Source organism: Alternaria ventricosa (genome assembly GCF_023758065.1).
Source record: "Alternaria ventricosa strain BMP 2768 chromosome Unknown scaffold_9, whole genome shotgun sequence".
In the NCBI taxonomy this organism is placed as follows: Eukaryota; Fungi; Ascomycota; class Dothideomycetes; order Pleosporales; family Pleosporaceae; genus Alternaria; species Alternaria ventricosa.
In genome coordinates, this window is record NW_026055689.1 from 1293443 (window position 1) to 1309066 (window position 15624).

General features: G+C 53.9%; 4 protein-coding genes across 4 annotated transcripts; all 4 read left to right on the top strand.

Moving 5' to 3' along the window:
* Positions 1-978: 978 nt before the first annotated feature.
* On the top strand, positions 979-3554 carry J4E93_006088 (uncharacterized protein; the record flags this gene model as incomplete). Its single annotated transcript, XM_049344006.1, has 2 exons — positions 979-1906; positions 1954-3554. 2 exons carry the CDS (start codon positions 979-981, stop codon positions 3552-3554), a joined length of 2529 nt encoding a protein of 842 aa, XP_049199239.1.
* A 1270-nt stretch (positions 3555-4824) lies between these two features.
* On the top strand, positions 4825-5314 carry J4E93_006089 (uncharacterized protein; the record flags this gene model as incomplete). Its single annotated transcript, XM_049344007.1, has 2 exons — positions 4825-5040; positions 5108-5314. 2 exons carry the CDS (start codon positions 4825-4827, stop codon positions 5312-5314), a joined length of 423 nt encoding a protein of 140 aa, XP_049199240.1.
* A 1343-nt stretch (positions 5315-6657) lies between these two features.
* J4E93_006090 (uncharacterized protein) lies at positions 6658-7358 on the top strand (the record flags this gene model as incomplete). Its single annotated transcript, XM_049344008.1, has 2 exons — positions 6658-6665; positions 6797-7358. 2 exons carry the CDS (start codon positions 6658-6660, stop codon positions 7356-7358), a joined length of 570 nt encoding a protein of 189 aa, XP_049199241.1.
* Positions 7359-11709: 4351 nt separating this feature from the next.
* J4E93_006091 (uncharacterized protein) lies at positions 11710-13743 on the top strand (the record flags this gene model as incomplete). The annotated part of the gene is made up of 3 exons (XM_049344009.1): positions 11710-11919; positions 11969-13664; positions 13715-13743. 3 exons carry the CDS (start codon positions 11710-11712, stop codon positions 13741-13743), a joined length of 1935 nt encoding a protein of 644 aa, XP_049199242.1.
* Positions 13744-15624: the final 1881 nt, after the last annotated feature.

A 15624-nucleotide genomic window follows, 5' to 3' on the forward strand; every position in this document is an offset into this window, starting at 1 on the left:
TGATACGGTTGCGAGGTGCGTCTTGGTACCTATACTAACACGCTATGACACTAGGTTGTTGAGCGGGTTATGCTATGGTCCTAGGATGACGAGTTGTCTCACATCAGATGGAAACTCGGTAAGGAGGGGGTTGGGACGTTGATGCAGTGCAACAACTTCAGGACGTTCTGGAGATGAACAGCATGTAAGAAACGGGCACAGATCGAATGGTGATGTCCGCTGCAACCGAGAGCGCCTCCCGCCCGAACAGGATGACCAAGGCCGGTCCGCTTCCATGACGGACCGCCACTCGCCAGTCACAGCGCTGATCCTGCATGATGCGCAGTGCGCAGCGAGGCGATAGCAGCCCTCCGATAATTTAATGTGTATTGCTGCAGCCCGCGAATGTGACGGCGCTTTAGATCCGTCATTTCTCAATTAGGGACCCCTGTTTGACTTGCTATCACACCTTGGCCCAATAGCGCGGGTTCTGGTGAGCGGTTGAATATCATTTACCATTTGCTGCCACGATACGACGGTTCTTACCCTTGCGAGTCACCCGCACTCCACTTGCGCATCGAACTTAAGGAACCGGACTGCTGCTCGCGCACGGTATCTGAACATAAGCATTTTGCTGTTACGTCTTTTTTTGTTTCTTCGCACCCGTTTACGTCTGTACCGAACATCCTTTATCGCCTTTATCGCATTGTATGTCGGATTAAGCGGTGGATAAGTCGTTGCTACACGGGAACCTCTGCGCCACCGTAGGACACACCCCCGGATCCAGGTTCCGCTGCACCTTGCACGCATTGTCACAGCAAATCCTACATCTCGGTACCCATGTAGGAACGGACCCCCGGATGTTCATTAAGCCTCTGCTACCCCAAATCAATATCCGTTGGCCTAGGACGCATTCCCACTGTATTCCGGCTTCTGCTGGCAGAGGTGTTTCACGATCACCACGCCAATTGTTGCGAAAACAACCCCAACGACGCGAATATGCCGGTCCTTCGGGAAGCTCTCGTGGAGCGGACGGGTGTGGCCATGGAGCAGCTGGGCGTGGCAGTGTCGCACACAGAACGAGAGATTGTCGAGTCCGTCTCGGCATTGCTTCGACGTGTGAACATACCTTTCAACAGCACAAGCCCAGCTGGTCTCATAGAAGCCAACACCGTGGACCCGTGGAACAAAAGTGGTAAATATGCGCTTGCATATGTCTACTTTTGCATACCTCTGCTTGTCATCGCAGCCTTGATGCGATACTATCATCTATTCACGGACAAGATCCGGACAGCACTACACCAAGAAGAGGTATTACAGTCCTCGACGACATCCTCTCCCGACACAGATTACGAAATGTCGGTACTTGATACTGACAAGTCCACCATGAAGTTCTTTCCTCGCGAAGGCCCGTTACCCAGCGCGCCAAAACAACAATCCAGCGTTTCTTCTGTCGGGCCGATCAACAACCTGGTGGCGTTCTTCCGGTTCATCTTCTACCGGCCAATCCCACAGATCAGGGTCAAGAAGGGATGGAGGCCAATCGTGTTCCCATCTTTGGCTATCGTTGTGATCGTGTCCTTAGCTCTGATTCTCGGAGTTCTATACTGCACCCTTCCGCAGCCGCTGTTCTGGGACAGTATCGCTTATGGTTCGCCTCCATTGGCTGTTCGCTCCGGCATGATGGCCGTGGCACTGATGCCATGGATCGTTGCGCTTGCAACGAAGGCAAATCTCATCTCGATGATCACTGGCATCAGCCATGAGCGATTGAATGTGTTGCACAGATGGGCTGCGTACATCTGCCTGTTGCTGAGCATCTTGCACACTGTCCCCTTCTACGTCACGCCAGTCTGGGAGAAAGGCGCGCAGCGAGCGTTCCAGCAGCTGCTTCAGCAACAGAGCGGGATGTACATTTACGGAACTGGTACGGCTAGCCTCCCCAATGACGGGTCAAATACTGACAATTCTCAGGTATTGCGGCACTCGTGCCACTGTGCTTCCTATGTACGCATTCTATTGCGCCTCTCCGCCACCGAATGTACGAATTGTTCGTGGCTCTGCACGTACCCGTTGCCATTGTCTTCCTCGGAATGATGTTTTGGCATTGCAACAATTACCTAACGTCATGGCACTACTTACTGTCTACTCTGGGAATCTGGCTCCTCTCCTACTTCATGCGCCTGTTCTATCTGAACTGGACTCGCCCAGGCCAGCTATCCTGGCTCATTGGCGATGAGGCCGCCGTGACGCTCATGCCAGAAAACGCCATCAAGATTACCATCCCAACCAAGATGCGGTGGAGACCTGGACAGTACGTCTATCTCCGCATGCCTGGAATCTCGGTCTTCGAAAACCACCCCTTCACCATCGCTTCGCTATGCAGCGAGGACTTCCCTTCGGAGTACGGCGAGGGCTACCGGGACATGGTCCTCGTCTTCCGCCCATTCGGCGGCTTCACGAGGAAGGTCCTCAACAACGCCCTCGATCACGGCCCATGGCACACATACCGCGCCTTTGTCGATGGCCCGTATGGAGGCATGCAGAGGCGTATTGAGGCGTTTGATGACGTCGTACTCATTGCTGGAGGCAGCGGTATCACTGCCATCGTCTCGCAGTTGCTGTCTCTTATCAAGAAGATGCGCGATGGCAAAGCTGTTACCCGAAAGATCCATGTGATCTGGGCCCTCAAGCGTCCCGAAACCATGGAGTGGTTCAAAGAAGAACTGCGCATCTGCCGCGAGCATGCGCCTCCCGAGACAGTCGAGTGCCAATTCTACATTACCGCCGCGAAGCGCAACCCAGGCGGCGGACTTGTCAGCGCAAAGACGCCTACCCGTCCTGTATCAATGTTCTTTCACGACAAGGTCAACGATGCTTTCCAGAACATCGCGGACCACCGCCTTTCCGGTGTTTCCGGTATTTCCTCAAAACGACACTCCGCTCTGATCCGTGACGAAGCGCAGGGAGACCCAGAGAAGGAGTCTGAACTGCGTCGCGAGAACGAAGACAGCATCACAGCGCTTCCACAAGCGCACATGGTACCCATCAATCGGGGCCACCTCGCACCACCACGTCCAAGTTACAACAGCGGGCGAAACTCTGCCGAATCAGCACATAGCTCGAACCCCGATCTTATAGCGCCTGCGCCACGCGGCCTTGCTGCCCGACGTCAAGAACGCAACCTGTCCCTCGATATCAGTCAAGCCGTCTCTTCGGGTTCCGGCGCGATTAATCCGGACATCTCCCACAACCCTACCGAAGGCGGGCAGGGTTTCGACTTCGGTTTCCCGTCTACACCCACTGAGTTCCAAAAGAATCTCATGCGCTTCGCATTTTTGCCTGCGGCCGTCAAGAAGAAGGATGGCTGGAGCACAGAGTACGGACGCCCGGATATACCATATCTGCTCAAGGGACTGAGCAAGAACTTTGGGCGCAGAACGTGTGTGTTCGTTTGCGGACCCCCCACCATGCGCGTTAGTGTGAGTGAGACGATTGCGCAACTCCAAAGGAGTGTGTGGAGTGACAGTGGGCGCGATGAGATTTTCCTCCACGCCGAGAACTACGCCTTGTAAGGCGTGGATGTACTTTTCTTTACCTTCACTTGTGCATAGCGTTTGGACGGCTTGGTGTATATACCCCCTTTCTTTGTTTTCTTTTTATACCTCTGTATCTGTACGGTGATCGACGACGTTAGTATCTGTCGCAGCTAGAGACTATCGAATAACATCTTGGTAAATGGTTGTAGCAATCGAAGAAGCCTCCTAGCAGACAATGCAGCCACGAAAGGGCTGTATTGTATGTTGCGTAGTTTCTTCGAGTGCTACAACTATCTGTCTTAGATGATACAAACAGTACTTTTGCAGTGCACATGTTAGGATTGAATCTAGAATAATCCAGAGATCAGCTTACTCTGTCTCAACGAAGAATTAGCTTTGCTTTGTTGACTCCATAGAGTTTGCATAAAAGCTGACACGGAATGTACGCGTTCAGGAGACATTGTGCTAGCATTGCCTGGCATGTATTCAGCCTCGGCAAGACGACATCCACCAACGCCATGGCGAAGCACCGCGTGCCATGCCACGGGCAGTAGGAACAGGGAGGCTTGATACTTGGAGTGCTCCCCCAGCGGCACATGGTCGTCACGCTCTCATACCATTGTCACCTTCTGTATCTGGTTCGCCCACGGCCTGCCAGGAGTACCCTACCCCTCCTGATGCGAGCTGGTGGGGTCAACATTCACCCATGAACCTCGCGGCACAATCAATGCATCCTTGTCGCTGATTGTGGAGAGGGTGTGGGTGCGGAGACACTATCCCGCGCTTTAATGGGCGCGACAAGTTCGAGTGCGGCACAGCGCTATGGTCGTACGGGCGCAAAAGCAAGCAGTCGTGGTTCAGCAGCATGTCGCAGTGGGTGAAATCGCTGACCGCCTGCTCGCCCGGTGCGATACGCGCTGCGTCGCGGATGTCAGCATGTGCAGCTTGGGCGACAGCTCAGGGCGGCTGCGTACGGGCGCATGGGGACGGCAGTACATAGGGCTGCAGCCGGCTAAGAGGAGATGAGGGTGTGGGATAGATGGGCGTTCGCAGGCCTTTGCTTTTTGGTGAGAGGGTTTGGGAGCCGGACTGGCCGCTTGGCGCATCTCACTCGCCCTTTCATCCCAAACCACATCAGCGTGCATATTTCCCCTTCCTCCTCCACGCAGGCCTGCTGTAACGTTTCCCAGCAGTCGTAGCCCACTAGTAACAATTGCTCCGCCCGCATCCTCTCCAGCCGTCACACACGCGGAAGCCAGGGCGCAGACTTCCCGATCGACCATGTTCTTAAGATAATTATGTGCACATGTCCGCCATCCCAGTGTCTGACCTGGGCCTCAACTCGAGCGAGAGCAGATATCTCCAGCAGCAAATTGCCGCCTCGCAGCAAGGCTCCAATTCCTCGCGCGCTGCCTCTCACGCCTCCAGCCAAGGCCGTCTCCTCCTGGATCCTTCTAGTTTGCAGGCGCTCAGCGCCCACTTTGACCGTCTGATGTACTCCATCCAGCAGCGCTGGCAGTATGTGAGTTGTCATGTTCATAGCTTCACACGATGTCGATTGTTTGTGGTGTAGTACTGACAATGGCCAGCTCACCCAGCAGACACAAACAGCAACCCAAATACAGTACGACCGCGCCGGCAACGCCATGCAAATGGCAGACGCTGAAATCGCCCGCTTCCGTGCCATCCTCCGCGAAATCGACGAGCTCCAAGTAGAATTCGACAAAGTCCGTCGCATTGGAGAGATTGTCAAAGGCTTCAAGTCGCGCGTCGACCGTCTAGACCGCCGGATATGAACGCAATCCAGTACGCTGGACCGGCACCTCCCAGTACAACAAGCTACCTTACACCCACCAACCTACCTACACTCCTTTACCACTACGAACAGACAAACCTTGTCCCCAAGGACACACCACCACTATACCTACTAAGAATGGAAAGCCTCGCGGCATGGAAAACACTGGGGGATACCTGAGAGATTGGAAAGCCTCACGGCTCATGGCGTTCAGGTCGCGTTTTGCAGGATCCTTTGCTTTTGGGAATACCCACGTCTCGTTTTGCGCATGTCTCAGTTTGCTTCGGATGCTGTACCCTTCTCGTGTCGTTTGTGACACTCTGGACTGCTTCTTTTGGATCGTTGCGTATTGCTGCGAACCACCGCCTGTTGTACGTCATTGTGGATCGCTGTTGCACGACCCGATACCCCGTTCAGCTTCCGTATGTATGCTTTGCCCCTTTGAGTAATTTGCAACACCTGCTTCGTATTGCTTCTCTTCTTGGTGATCAAAACGAACATCGCACCGATCGGGGGATTGTTAAGCCTCATGTGCTGGGTGATGTTCGTGATGCTTCTTTGTCGAACTTGCGTTGCCTGTTCCCTTGCGTGTCGAACAGCCTACTGCTTAATGTTCTTCCCGATGACGCAAAGATATTGCCTACAAATGTAGTGACCGAACAAATCTTCGATGCATTCTACAGCTCAATGCCCGTGTTGCCGCAGTCATTGATCTTGGACATGTACCTATAGATGTTGTGACACGAGGTGAAGCATAGTCGCAAGCAGCTACAACACTTCGCGCAAGCCCGGAAGGCCGCATTATCCTCAAAATTCTCTATAACATTAGAGTCAATTACGCATATTCAAGAATGTTGTCTCAATCGCCAATTGTATGTAAACACATGCATGCCTCTTTCGAGATTAGGCCCCCTGATAGTCCTGAGCTAACCTGACATGGCTAGGCAGCCCTGCATCTACTCCCGAGGTCCCTTGGCTGTTAAGTTGGTACTGCCATCACCGTACCACACTGAGCAGAACCTGGACGTCATTCCGGACATCTAATTTACATCATTCATCGATCTCCATGTGTTCCTATTATCCTCGTCCCGCCCTAAAAGAAGGGCAGATCCAAGCGTGTGTTTGCTTCTCCAATCGTCATTTGCTAACGCCCATGGGGTCCGGGGATGCATCAATCAAACGGCTAGAACGGCCTTGTTCAGGCGGACAATTAGGCCGTATCTGGCCTTAGGGGACGGGCGCAGCAACTATGATGGCAATCATGCAGCCACCCGTGAAGAAGGAATGGGCTGGGCGTCCTCGCGTCTTCGCTCTGTGGCCTTTCTTCACTCCTTGCTAAACAATATGGGCTCGTCGAGATGCCCAAACTTCTTACGCGGCCAGGGAGCAGTCCGCTACGCTCATTATCGCGCACAGCACAGTCGCACTGGAAGTTGATTTTGGCTATTGCTTCCTTGTTGCTTCTCGAAGCATACGTCCACAGACGCAACTACGATGTCCCCCGCCCGTCGCCGCCCCTCGATGCGCCCTTCTACACAAGATGTCAGGACCCCGTTCTGAACACGACCGCGCGCGAAAATGCCGTGTTCATGATGCTCGCGCGCAACTCGGAAGTCAAGGGTGCAGTCTCGAGCGTGCGAAGCGTGCAGGAGCAGTTCAACGACAACTTTGGGTATCCCTGGGTGTTTCTCAACGACGAAGCATGGACTGAGGACTTCAAGCGGAAGGTGGGCAAAGCAGTCGGAGAAGGCGCAGACGTCAAGTTCGAAGTCATACCCAAGGAGATGTGGGGGTATCCCGAATGGATCGATCAAGACCGCGCGAAGAAGAGCATGCAGGATATGAAGAACCGGGGTATACAATACGGTGGGCTGGAAAGCTACCACCACATGTGTCGCTTTCAATCTGGGTACGTCGCATCGTCCACATACTCTTCGCACAGCACTGACAGCAACCCCGTAGCTTCTTCTACGACCACCCCGCCCTCCTCCCCTACAAATACTACTGGCGCGTCGAACCCAGCATATCCTTCACCTGCGCCATAACCTACGACCCCTTTGTCGAAATGGCCCGCCACAAAAAACGCTACGGCTACACAACCGCCCTCTGGGAGCGCGGCCAAACCGTCCCCTCCCTCTTCCGCAAACTTTCCCTCTACAAGAATGAATACCGCCTCCCCACCTCCACGCTCTGGACCGCCATGATCGACGCAAGCTGGATGCCGTGGCCTTTTCGTCGCATGCTGGCTGCGCTGCGCAATAGAGATGAGCGGGGTGATTTGTGGAATATGTGTCACTTTTGGTCAAACTTTGAGATTGCGGATATGGAGTTCTTCCGTGGAGATGCGTATCGAGCCGTGTTCGATTATCTAGACCGGGACGGCGGTTTTTACTACGAGAGATGGGGTGATGCACCTGTGCATTCGCTGGCTGCGGCTATGCTGTTGCAGCCGCAGGAGTTGCATCATTTTAGTGATTGGGGGTATATACATGATGACTTGCAGGTTTGTACTTTTGCGAGTACAGAACAGGAGAAGGCGAAGGGGATCAAGATACCGAGGTATGAGGATAGTGATGGGGATGGGAGGAAAGAGTTGGGGTGTAGGTGTAAATGTGATGATAAAGCTAGGATAGTAGAACCGGTATGCTTGAATAGGATTGGGCTGACGACTGGATAGTCGTCAAGTGCCCTGTGTACAAGGAAACATCGCCACGTCCCGCTTCTAGTCTATGGGGTGTCTGTACTCTGGTGGTGTCTCTGTCTCTGCCCACTGGAGTTCTACATGCCCACCGGACTTCACCACCTCTTCAGTAACATCATTGCCGTTGATGACGAGCTGACTTCCGAACTTGATCCACTCATCAGCTCCACGTACGCGAGCCCAATAATGCCCATCTCGCCGCCCACCCGCAATTTCCATTCCGCAGATAACCATGTCCCACTTGTCTGCTGCAATGATGTGGATACCCTGCACGACAGTTCCTTCGTCGTAGGTACCTGCGCGCACCCGATTGACTGTAAAATGTCAGTAACTCGTCTAACACAAGTGAAAAGTTTCATACATCTTATTGTCCTGAGCGCGACGGTACGCTCGAGTTCAGCCTCGAGCTCCTCTCTGAGTGCGAGGAGCTTCGCGGTCTCCAGTATCATCCGGTAACCTGAGCGAACCGCCATGAATAGGGCAAGCGCTATCGCCGAACCGAGCCAAGCGATTGGTTCGAAATTAAGGAGGGCTAGCACAAGGCGTGTACATCTTGCAGGTAGATTGGTGATGAGAGTCCAGGTGTTGATGCATAGTAGTAAGACGCGAGCCAGAAACCTCAAGATGGCCATCACAAGAGCTTCCAACATGGCGAAGGTGGTGGGTGTTGCTCTTTCTGGTAGGTGTTGGGGTGTTCCGCTTTGCGCAGGAAGATGAGAGCGGGAGTATTTCCCAATCGCTGTCGAAGAAAGTGAGAGCAAGGGTGGGGGACTGGCCAACGGGCACCGACCGCAAAGATTCTCCTTCACTTGAGCAAACGGTGTTGTGCGATCCTCTGCAATCAGCCATATTGCGAGTACGCGGGTAACAAGTAGGCGTATGCGACAGGCACCTGCAGGGTACTGCGTGAATCGCAGGTTTTCACTGATGAACTCGGCCCCTCTTGTAGACTCGCATCTAGAGACAAAAGTTGGGTGAATATTCTTCTTATTATACACAGAGTTGACCTGTGACCGAGTAGATTGAGCGGAGCGGTCGATGCGTAGTTGATGTGTCAAGCTATGATGTTTCGTTAATCAGTATCTCCTTGCCCTTCCTTCTTTGAATGCTCCAGGATCGTTCAACAGCATACTGCGCACGTCTTCCATGGTAAAGCCTTTGTGTCTCGCACAACAAGCCTCCATACATCGTAATATCTTTCTTGGCCATTCCACATATTCCGTCCATTCTCCACTTTTGTCATCGTCTACAGCAGCTATGATCAAGGCATTCCACTGAACAGTCGCCCTTGTAGGGGTTTTCAAAGCCATTTTTGGAGCAGCTAGTGACGACAGGACGAATCGCACGGCGCAAAAGTGGGCCATGATGACGTTGCCAAGCTGATTTGTGCGGTCAAACATGCGCATGAGTGCTTCATGTGGCCAGGTTGAGAAGATCGTAAGGATGACCATCATAGCTGCAAAAGACCGAATGGGGTACGGAGCGCCAGGGAGTGGATCCGTAACGTTTTCCCAGTCGATGCTGTCAAACGCGAGCCCGAATCCTTGTGGTAAGATCGGGTTGGCGAACGGGAAGAGATCCAACATCGAGTCACGACGTTTTGGAAGTTCATCAGTTTCTTTTTCCAGGTCTGAATGCAGCAGGAGTCGAAGTGTTTCGGCGAGCTGGCCGACAATGGCCTTCTCGATGGGATGTACACCAGTTCCGGTCATTGCACTAGAAAGGGCTTTCAAAGACAGTAGAGCCTGTTGCAAAAGTTCCTGGTCGACTTCAGGATATTTGGTAAATGCTGTGTCCATGGCTATCATGCTCAAGCCTTTCTGTGTGGAGAAAGGGCTGCTGAAACCCTCGTCTATGATAAGCTGAGAAAGGAATGAGCATCCCCGCAAAGATAAAAAGTGTTCAAGAAAGCCGTCACTTATGTAGCTTGACTGGAAGCACAGCAGGTAAGAGGTTGCTAACATGATATACGATTCCTCAGCCGTCGGGGGCCAATTAGCGAAGGCGTCCTCGAGGCCAACGATGGCCTTTTGTCGATGTTGCACTGCGAGAGCAGTCTGTGGATTTTCAACTTGAACGGCAAGATGAGATCCAGCAAGAGCCAGCATAGCGTCCATGAGATATGGATACTGAGTAGTCAGTGATGTTAGGTCTCTTGCACAGTGAACCTGAGGCTGCACTCACTTTATGGCACGCTGCTGGGACATCTTTGACCCAAAGCTCTTCCCAGTCGTGCGGAATCCAAGGATGTGCTGAGACGAGATAGTGATGAAACAGCTGCATATCTTCTGAGCTGTAGATAGTAGGTGTGTCGGAAAGCTTAACAACTTGACGAGGACTTGACACTGCTGATTCGATGTAGTCACGCCGCGCATGCTTGAATACATCGGGGTATCTACAGACCACTAGAATATTTGGTGAGACGTTGATCTTAGTTCACGACCCCACACTTACGTCCACGCTTGTCGCAGTTCGCGCATGAAGGCCATGTCTCTGGACACTAACATAGTTTAGCGATATACGAGGCACCGGGAAACGGATGCAGTACCTTGATCTTGCGTCGTTTGCACGGGATGCAACCCAGACGACTCTTAGTGTGTCCGCGTCGCTTTCGTAACCCTGTCAGCGCGGGTGTGTCGCCGCTAGAGGCGGTGGTGCTGCTAGATGTGAGTTAGGTATAGTTCTGTGCATTGCGTGAGAAGCGTACGATTGGTCAGACCCGTTCACATCGTTTTCTTTTGGTCGTATGGGTTGCTTCGATACTCCTGCATGGTGGATCGTTTGCGGAACATCGTCAGGTGCTTTGGGATCTTTGGCAGGAACGCTGTTCCCAAGGAAGTCGCCTATGCCGTCCAACACAATGTAGCCATCAAACAAATCGTCCATGACTGCGAATACGTCAAGTAAGGAAATAGACGTGATGATGCAATCTACAATTTTCCATGTCACCGGTGTTGTTGCCTGAATCAACTGGGATGATGCCAAGCCGTCAAGGTGTCATCGTTCGCTGGAGGCCTTGTCGTCGGAAAGTTGGCGTCAGCGGCGCTGGATCCGAGTATTACAAAGACAATTGACGCTAGAGGCCATGAACTCTGGGTGCGTGCATGTCTTCTCATACAAATGTATGCATGAAGCTGAGGCATAAAGGAGCTTGAGAAGTCGTCATCTCGACAGGGTACTGGTCCCGCACTGGCCTCGCGGACGCAGTGTCGCGTGAGAAAGTCGCGATGCCTTCAGCGAGTGCAATGGCGGGAATCTTGGGTCAATGTTACATTTTCGAAGAGCAGAGTGAAAGCGAAATCTCGTAATGATTTGAAGTCGTTATATGGATCCATGGACTACGGATGAGGTTGCCGTGGGTCGGCAAACGTGACGGGGCAGAAAGCGTTGGATGGGTTTCTGCCTTGTCCGCCCAGTCGGGTGGTTAGCCGCAAGTGACGTCTCCCCTTCACCAGCACCGCCGTTCTTCTTACCAACACCGTGGCAATCTCCACGCGGCACCGCATCATTCACCTCGCCATCCGTATGCAGCCTCGACTGGCTTACCAAGCGACTGCGATTCTTCCCATGTGCTGCCTAACAGTGGAGTGAGGAGCACGCCCCACCAGCCACGCCCAAGCCCAACCAACGGCTGAGCACTCGAGCACGCCCAAACCTCCTCCAATTCCGCGCTCGAGGTCGCAAAGCACGCCGCAATGCCTTCGATTCTCTCCGACGAGGACAAGCAGACGGTCAAGCGCACCGTGCCCAAGTCGGCCAACAAGATCCACACCGTCGCCGTCGCCAAGTTGTACATCGCCTACCCGGACCGGCACCGATGGACCTACACGGGCCTGCAGGGCGCCGTCGTGCTGGCCAACGACCTGGTCGGCAACACCTTCTGGCTCAAGATGGTGGACATATCGGTAGGTGCGAGGGACGCCGCAGCACAGAATGCACGACTGACGGATGCAGCCCCAAAGTCGCGGTGTCATCTGGGACCAGGAGATCTACGACACCTTCTCGTACAACCAGGACCGCGTCTTCTTCCACACCTTTGAGCTCGAGGATTGTCTGGCCGGCCTGTCCTTTGCCGACGAGAAGGAGGCCAAGACGTTCAAGAAGAAGCTCGACGACCGCGAAAAGAACGCCCACAAGAACACCAAGAACAAACCCTTCAGCGCATCCGCAGGCACTAGCGCGCCCGCGGCCAACGGAAAGGGCGGAGGCCATGGCCACGGCCTGCTGGGAAGGCTCACCGGACGTGACCGCCATTCTTCCTCACCTGGCCCGCCGCCAGCGTCCATTATTCCACCTGTCAGCGTCACATCGCCTGTGCAGAGCACCCACTCCAACGCCACAAGCGCGCGCAACTCTGCCATCGACACCACCGACCCATCATGGCAGCCGTTGTTGAAGGAACTGCTGGCCATGGGCATCACCGAGGACCAGATCGAAGAAAACGCCGATTTCATCAAGCTATACATTGAGCAGCGGAAGCAGGAGGAGAAGCTCAAGGATGAGAACAACCAACGCAAATCCAGAGCGCCCCCGCCTCCACCACCGAGTGCGCCTCCCATGGCCGCATCTCTCAGCCCTCAGAACACAGGTGGCTCCAAACGAGGACCTCCGCCCGCACCTCCGCCAGCGCGAAGAACAAGGACGGACGCAGCCCTCAATCGCAACTCTTCAGGAAGCCCTGCGCCACCAACACCACCGCGCGAAGCTTCACCGTCTCCAGGACCGCCAAAACCAGTCTTCCGAGCGCCTCCACCCCTTGCGGAAGCAGGAAAGTTCGCCAATCTACCTCCTGCACCACCAGGCAGGTCGCGGGCCTCATCCAACGCAGCCAACCCAGGTCCTCCACCGCCGCCGCGCCCGCCCAAGACACCCGTACCCGACGAAGAGAGGCCAATGGGAGGCAAGTTCGGTGTACCTCCGCCCTTCACAGGCAATCGCGTACCCTCCGGTCCACCTCCACCACCCCCAAGCCGAGGGCCAGTTCCTCCACCGCCGCCCGCGAGAGACACGCCATCCGCGCCTCCTCCGCTCCCGCCGAAGACATCGGCAGCCCCGACACCACCCCCTGTCCACAACATACCACCGCCTCCTCCACTACCGCCATCTTCATCTCGACCTACACCAGCGCCCCCTTCGAGCGCGGCACCAGTCCCACCGCCTCTACCCCCGACAAGCAATGTAGCCCCGACACCACCTCCGCCGCCGCCGATGCCAGGACGATCGATTCCCCCTCCTCCACCGATGCCCAACAGCTCAGCGCCTCCTCCACCCCCGATGCCAAGCACAGGCGCACCGCCGCCACCGCCAATGCCTCCTGGCTCTGTGCCTCCTCCGCCGCCGCCAATGCCTTCGCGAAGCGCTGTGGCGCCACCTCCACCTGGCCCACCGCCCCCACCGAGCGGCGGCGCGCCTCTGCCCAAACCAGCGCCAGGGCGAGACGGCTTGCTAGCCGATATTCGAGGAGGAGCGAGATTGAAGAAGGTTTCAGATACAGAGAAAAAGGACCGCAGTGCAGCTGCAGTTCCTGGCGCAGAACCTGCTGGAGGAGCTTCTGGAGGAGCTAGTGGTGCAGCTACACCTGGAGATGCTGGCTTGGCTGGAGCACTGGCTAGTGCTCTTGCGGCAAGGAAGTCAAAAGTTAGTCACAGTGGTAAGTTCAATTCATTTCGCTGGATTGGCAGTATGCTTACGTATTTACAGACGATGAATCCGACAAAGATGATTGGTAAACGTGTAGAATTCAGAAGTAGCGACAAATCGACAAGCCAAGCCAACCACGACCTCATCCACACGCCGGGAAACCCGCGATGCCCGGTCAGACGATGTGAGGATGTGGAAAGAGCTATGAGAACGTGTGTCTTGGTGACGCACAGTGGCCGGAGCGCCAAAATCAATTTCGAGAGAAGAGTCACTTGGCTGATTGGTGTGAGAGTGTTAGTTGATACCAAGAATGATAAAGTATATTCTTCGTCTTCAAAAACATCGTCTTCACCTCTTGGACACCGTCTCATGCCCTATTAGTTCCCCTGCCTTCGCAAGTCGAACCATCACATTCTTAATCCTCTTGACTTCGTATCCACAAGCCGCCAACAGCGCAACCTCTAGACACACATCCGCCATCAGCATCCCATCTTTCCCATATCTAGCGTAAAACCGTTCAGGTCGGCACATGTACTCTTGGCAGCAAGTTGACAGTGCCGCTGCGTGACATAATCGGCGCAGCTTATCCACCGTATAGAAATCCCATAGCAGAGGCTCTTCTAGAATCTCGATGTATTCATGTAATGGCGCGTGATGTAGTCTGGCTAGAGTCTCGGCTACTGTGAGACAATTCAGAAGACGCACAGCTAGCTTTTGAGAGACGATAGGCAGGTTTGTTGTATGGGCTGTGTTCAGAATCGCAGAGGTAAAAAGGGTGGTATGGAGGCCAGATTTGCGTTGGGTGTGAAACCACCAAAGGAGCAAGTAGGTGGATGATATACGGGGGAAGTGTGCGAGTGTTATATCGGTGTTGAGAGCGTGGAGGACTTCTTTGTTGAACGTCCCTGGGATATGTATTAGTAGGCCCGGTTCTGCGTTGGTGTCTTTGTGACTCACGGCACACAAGTCGCAGATCGAGCGCTTTTGTAAGCTCATCGGATGGAGGTGCGTCTTCGTTTATAAGCTGTAGAACTGTGTAATCGATGATGATGCTCCATAGTTCTGTGGGGAGGGCGGCGATACCCGGGAGTTGTGATGTAGGCTCTTGCGTCAAGTCATTGGAAGCTGAAGGCGTTCGAACGAGAGATTTCAGGAGGATGATAGTGTTCATTGTAATGTCCCGGATAACAAATTATGTGCTACACAGAATCCTACAAGTTATTGTCTACTTTTTCTGCCGATGGTTGTGGAAGGAGCCAAGCACGTACGCGGGTCCGGGATGGCTGGGAAATCAGGCACCAGGATTCGTGAACTTCATACATCGCACCCGCGAGTTGGTGATCCCAGCATGCTCTCCTACCGCAATGTATCCTGATGGCAAAACGTTGGGTTCTAGGAGATTATACATTTTCTTGGAAGAATGGTATTATATCAACCCCGAGATCCCCATCTCAATCTTCAATGGGTTCATGGGTGGTCTTTGCGCCACCATTCGCATGATTGAGAGAGCGCGAGAAAAAGTGAGAATGGCTCAAGAGGCGAAAGACAGGTTGAGGCAGATTCCACAATCATGTCTCCATGGTGTCGAGGCTTTGCCGGTGGAGCTGTGGAGTCAGATCATTGGATATGCCTTGGACCCATACTTGCAGCACAAAGAGCGGCAATGTTATGACATGCAGAGAGTGCTAGAGCTGCGGCTCGTGTGTCGTGAGTACAGAAAAGCATTGACTGCAACGTCCAAGAACTGACTCGCAAGCTAGATGCCTTTGATAAGGAAATACAGCGGCTATTACATCAGCATCTGATTCTATCCCAGCTGCCGTACCGTTCATTCGTTACATATGACATACAGAAGCAATCAAGCTTGGATCGTTCCCTGCGCGATGCTCTTCTCGCATCGGCGTTGTACCGCGAAACGCAGCTGCTTTACTCTGAAGACGGCACAGGACACTTCATGGCACACCGTATCA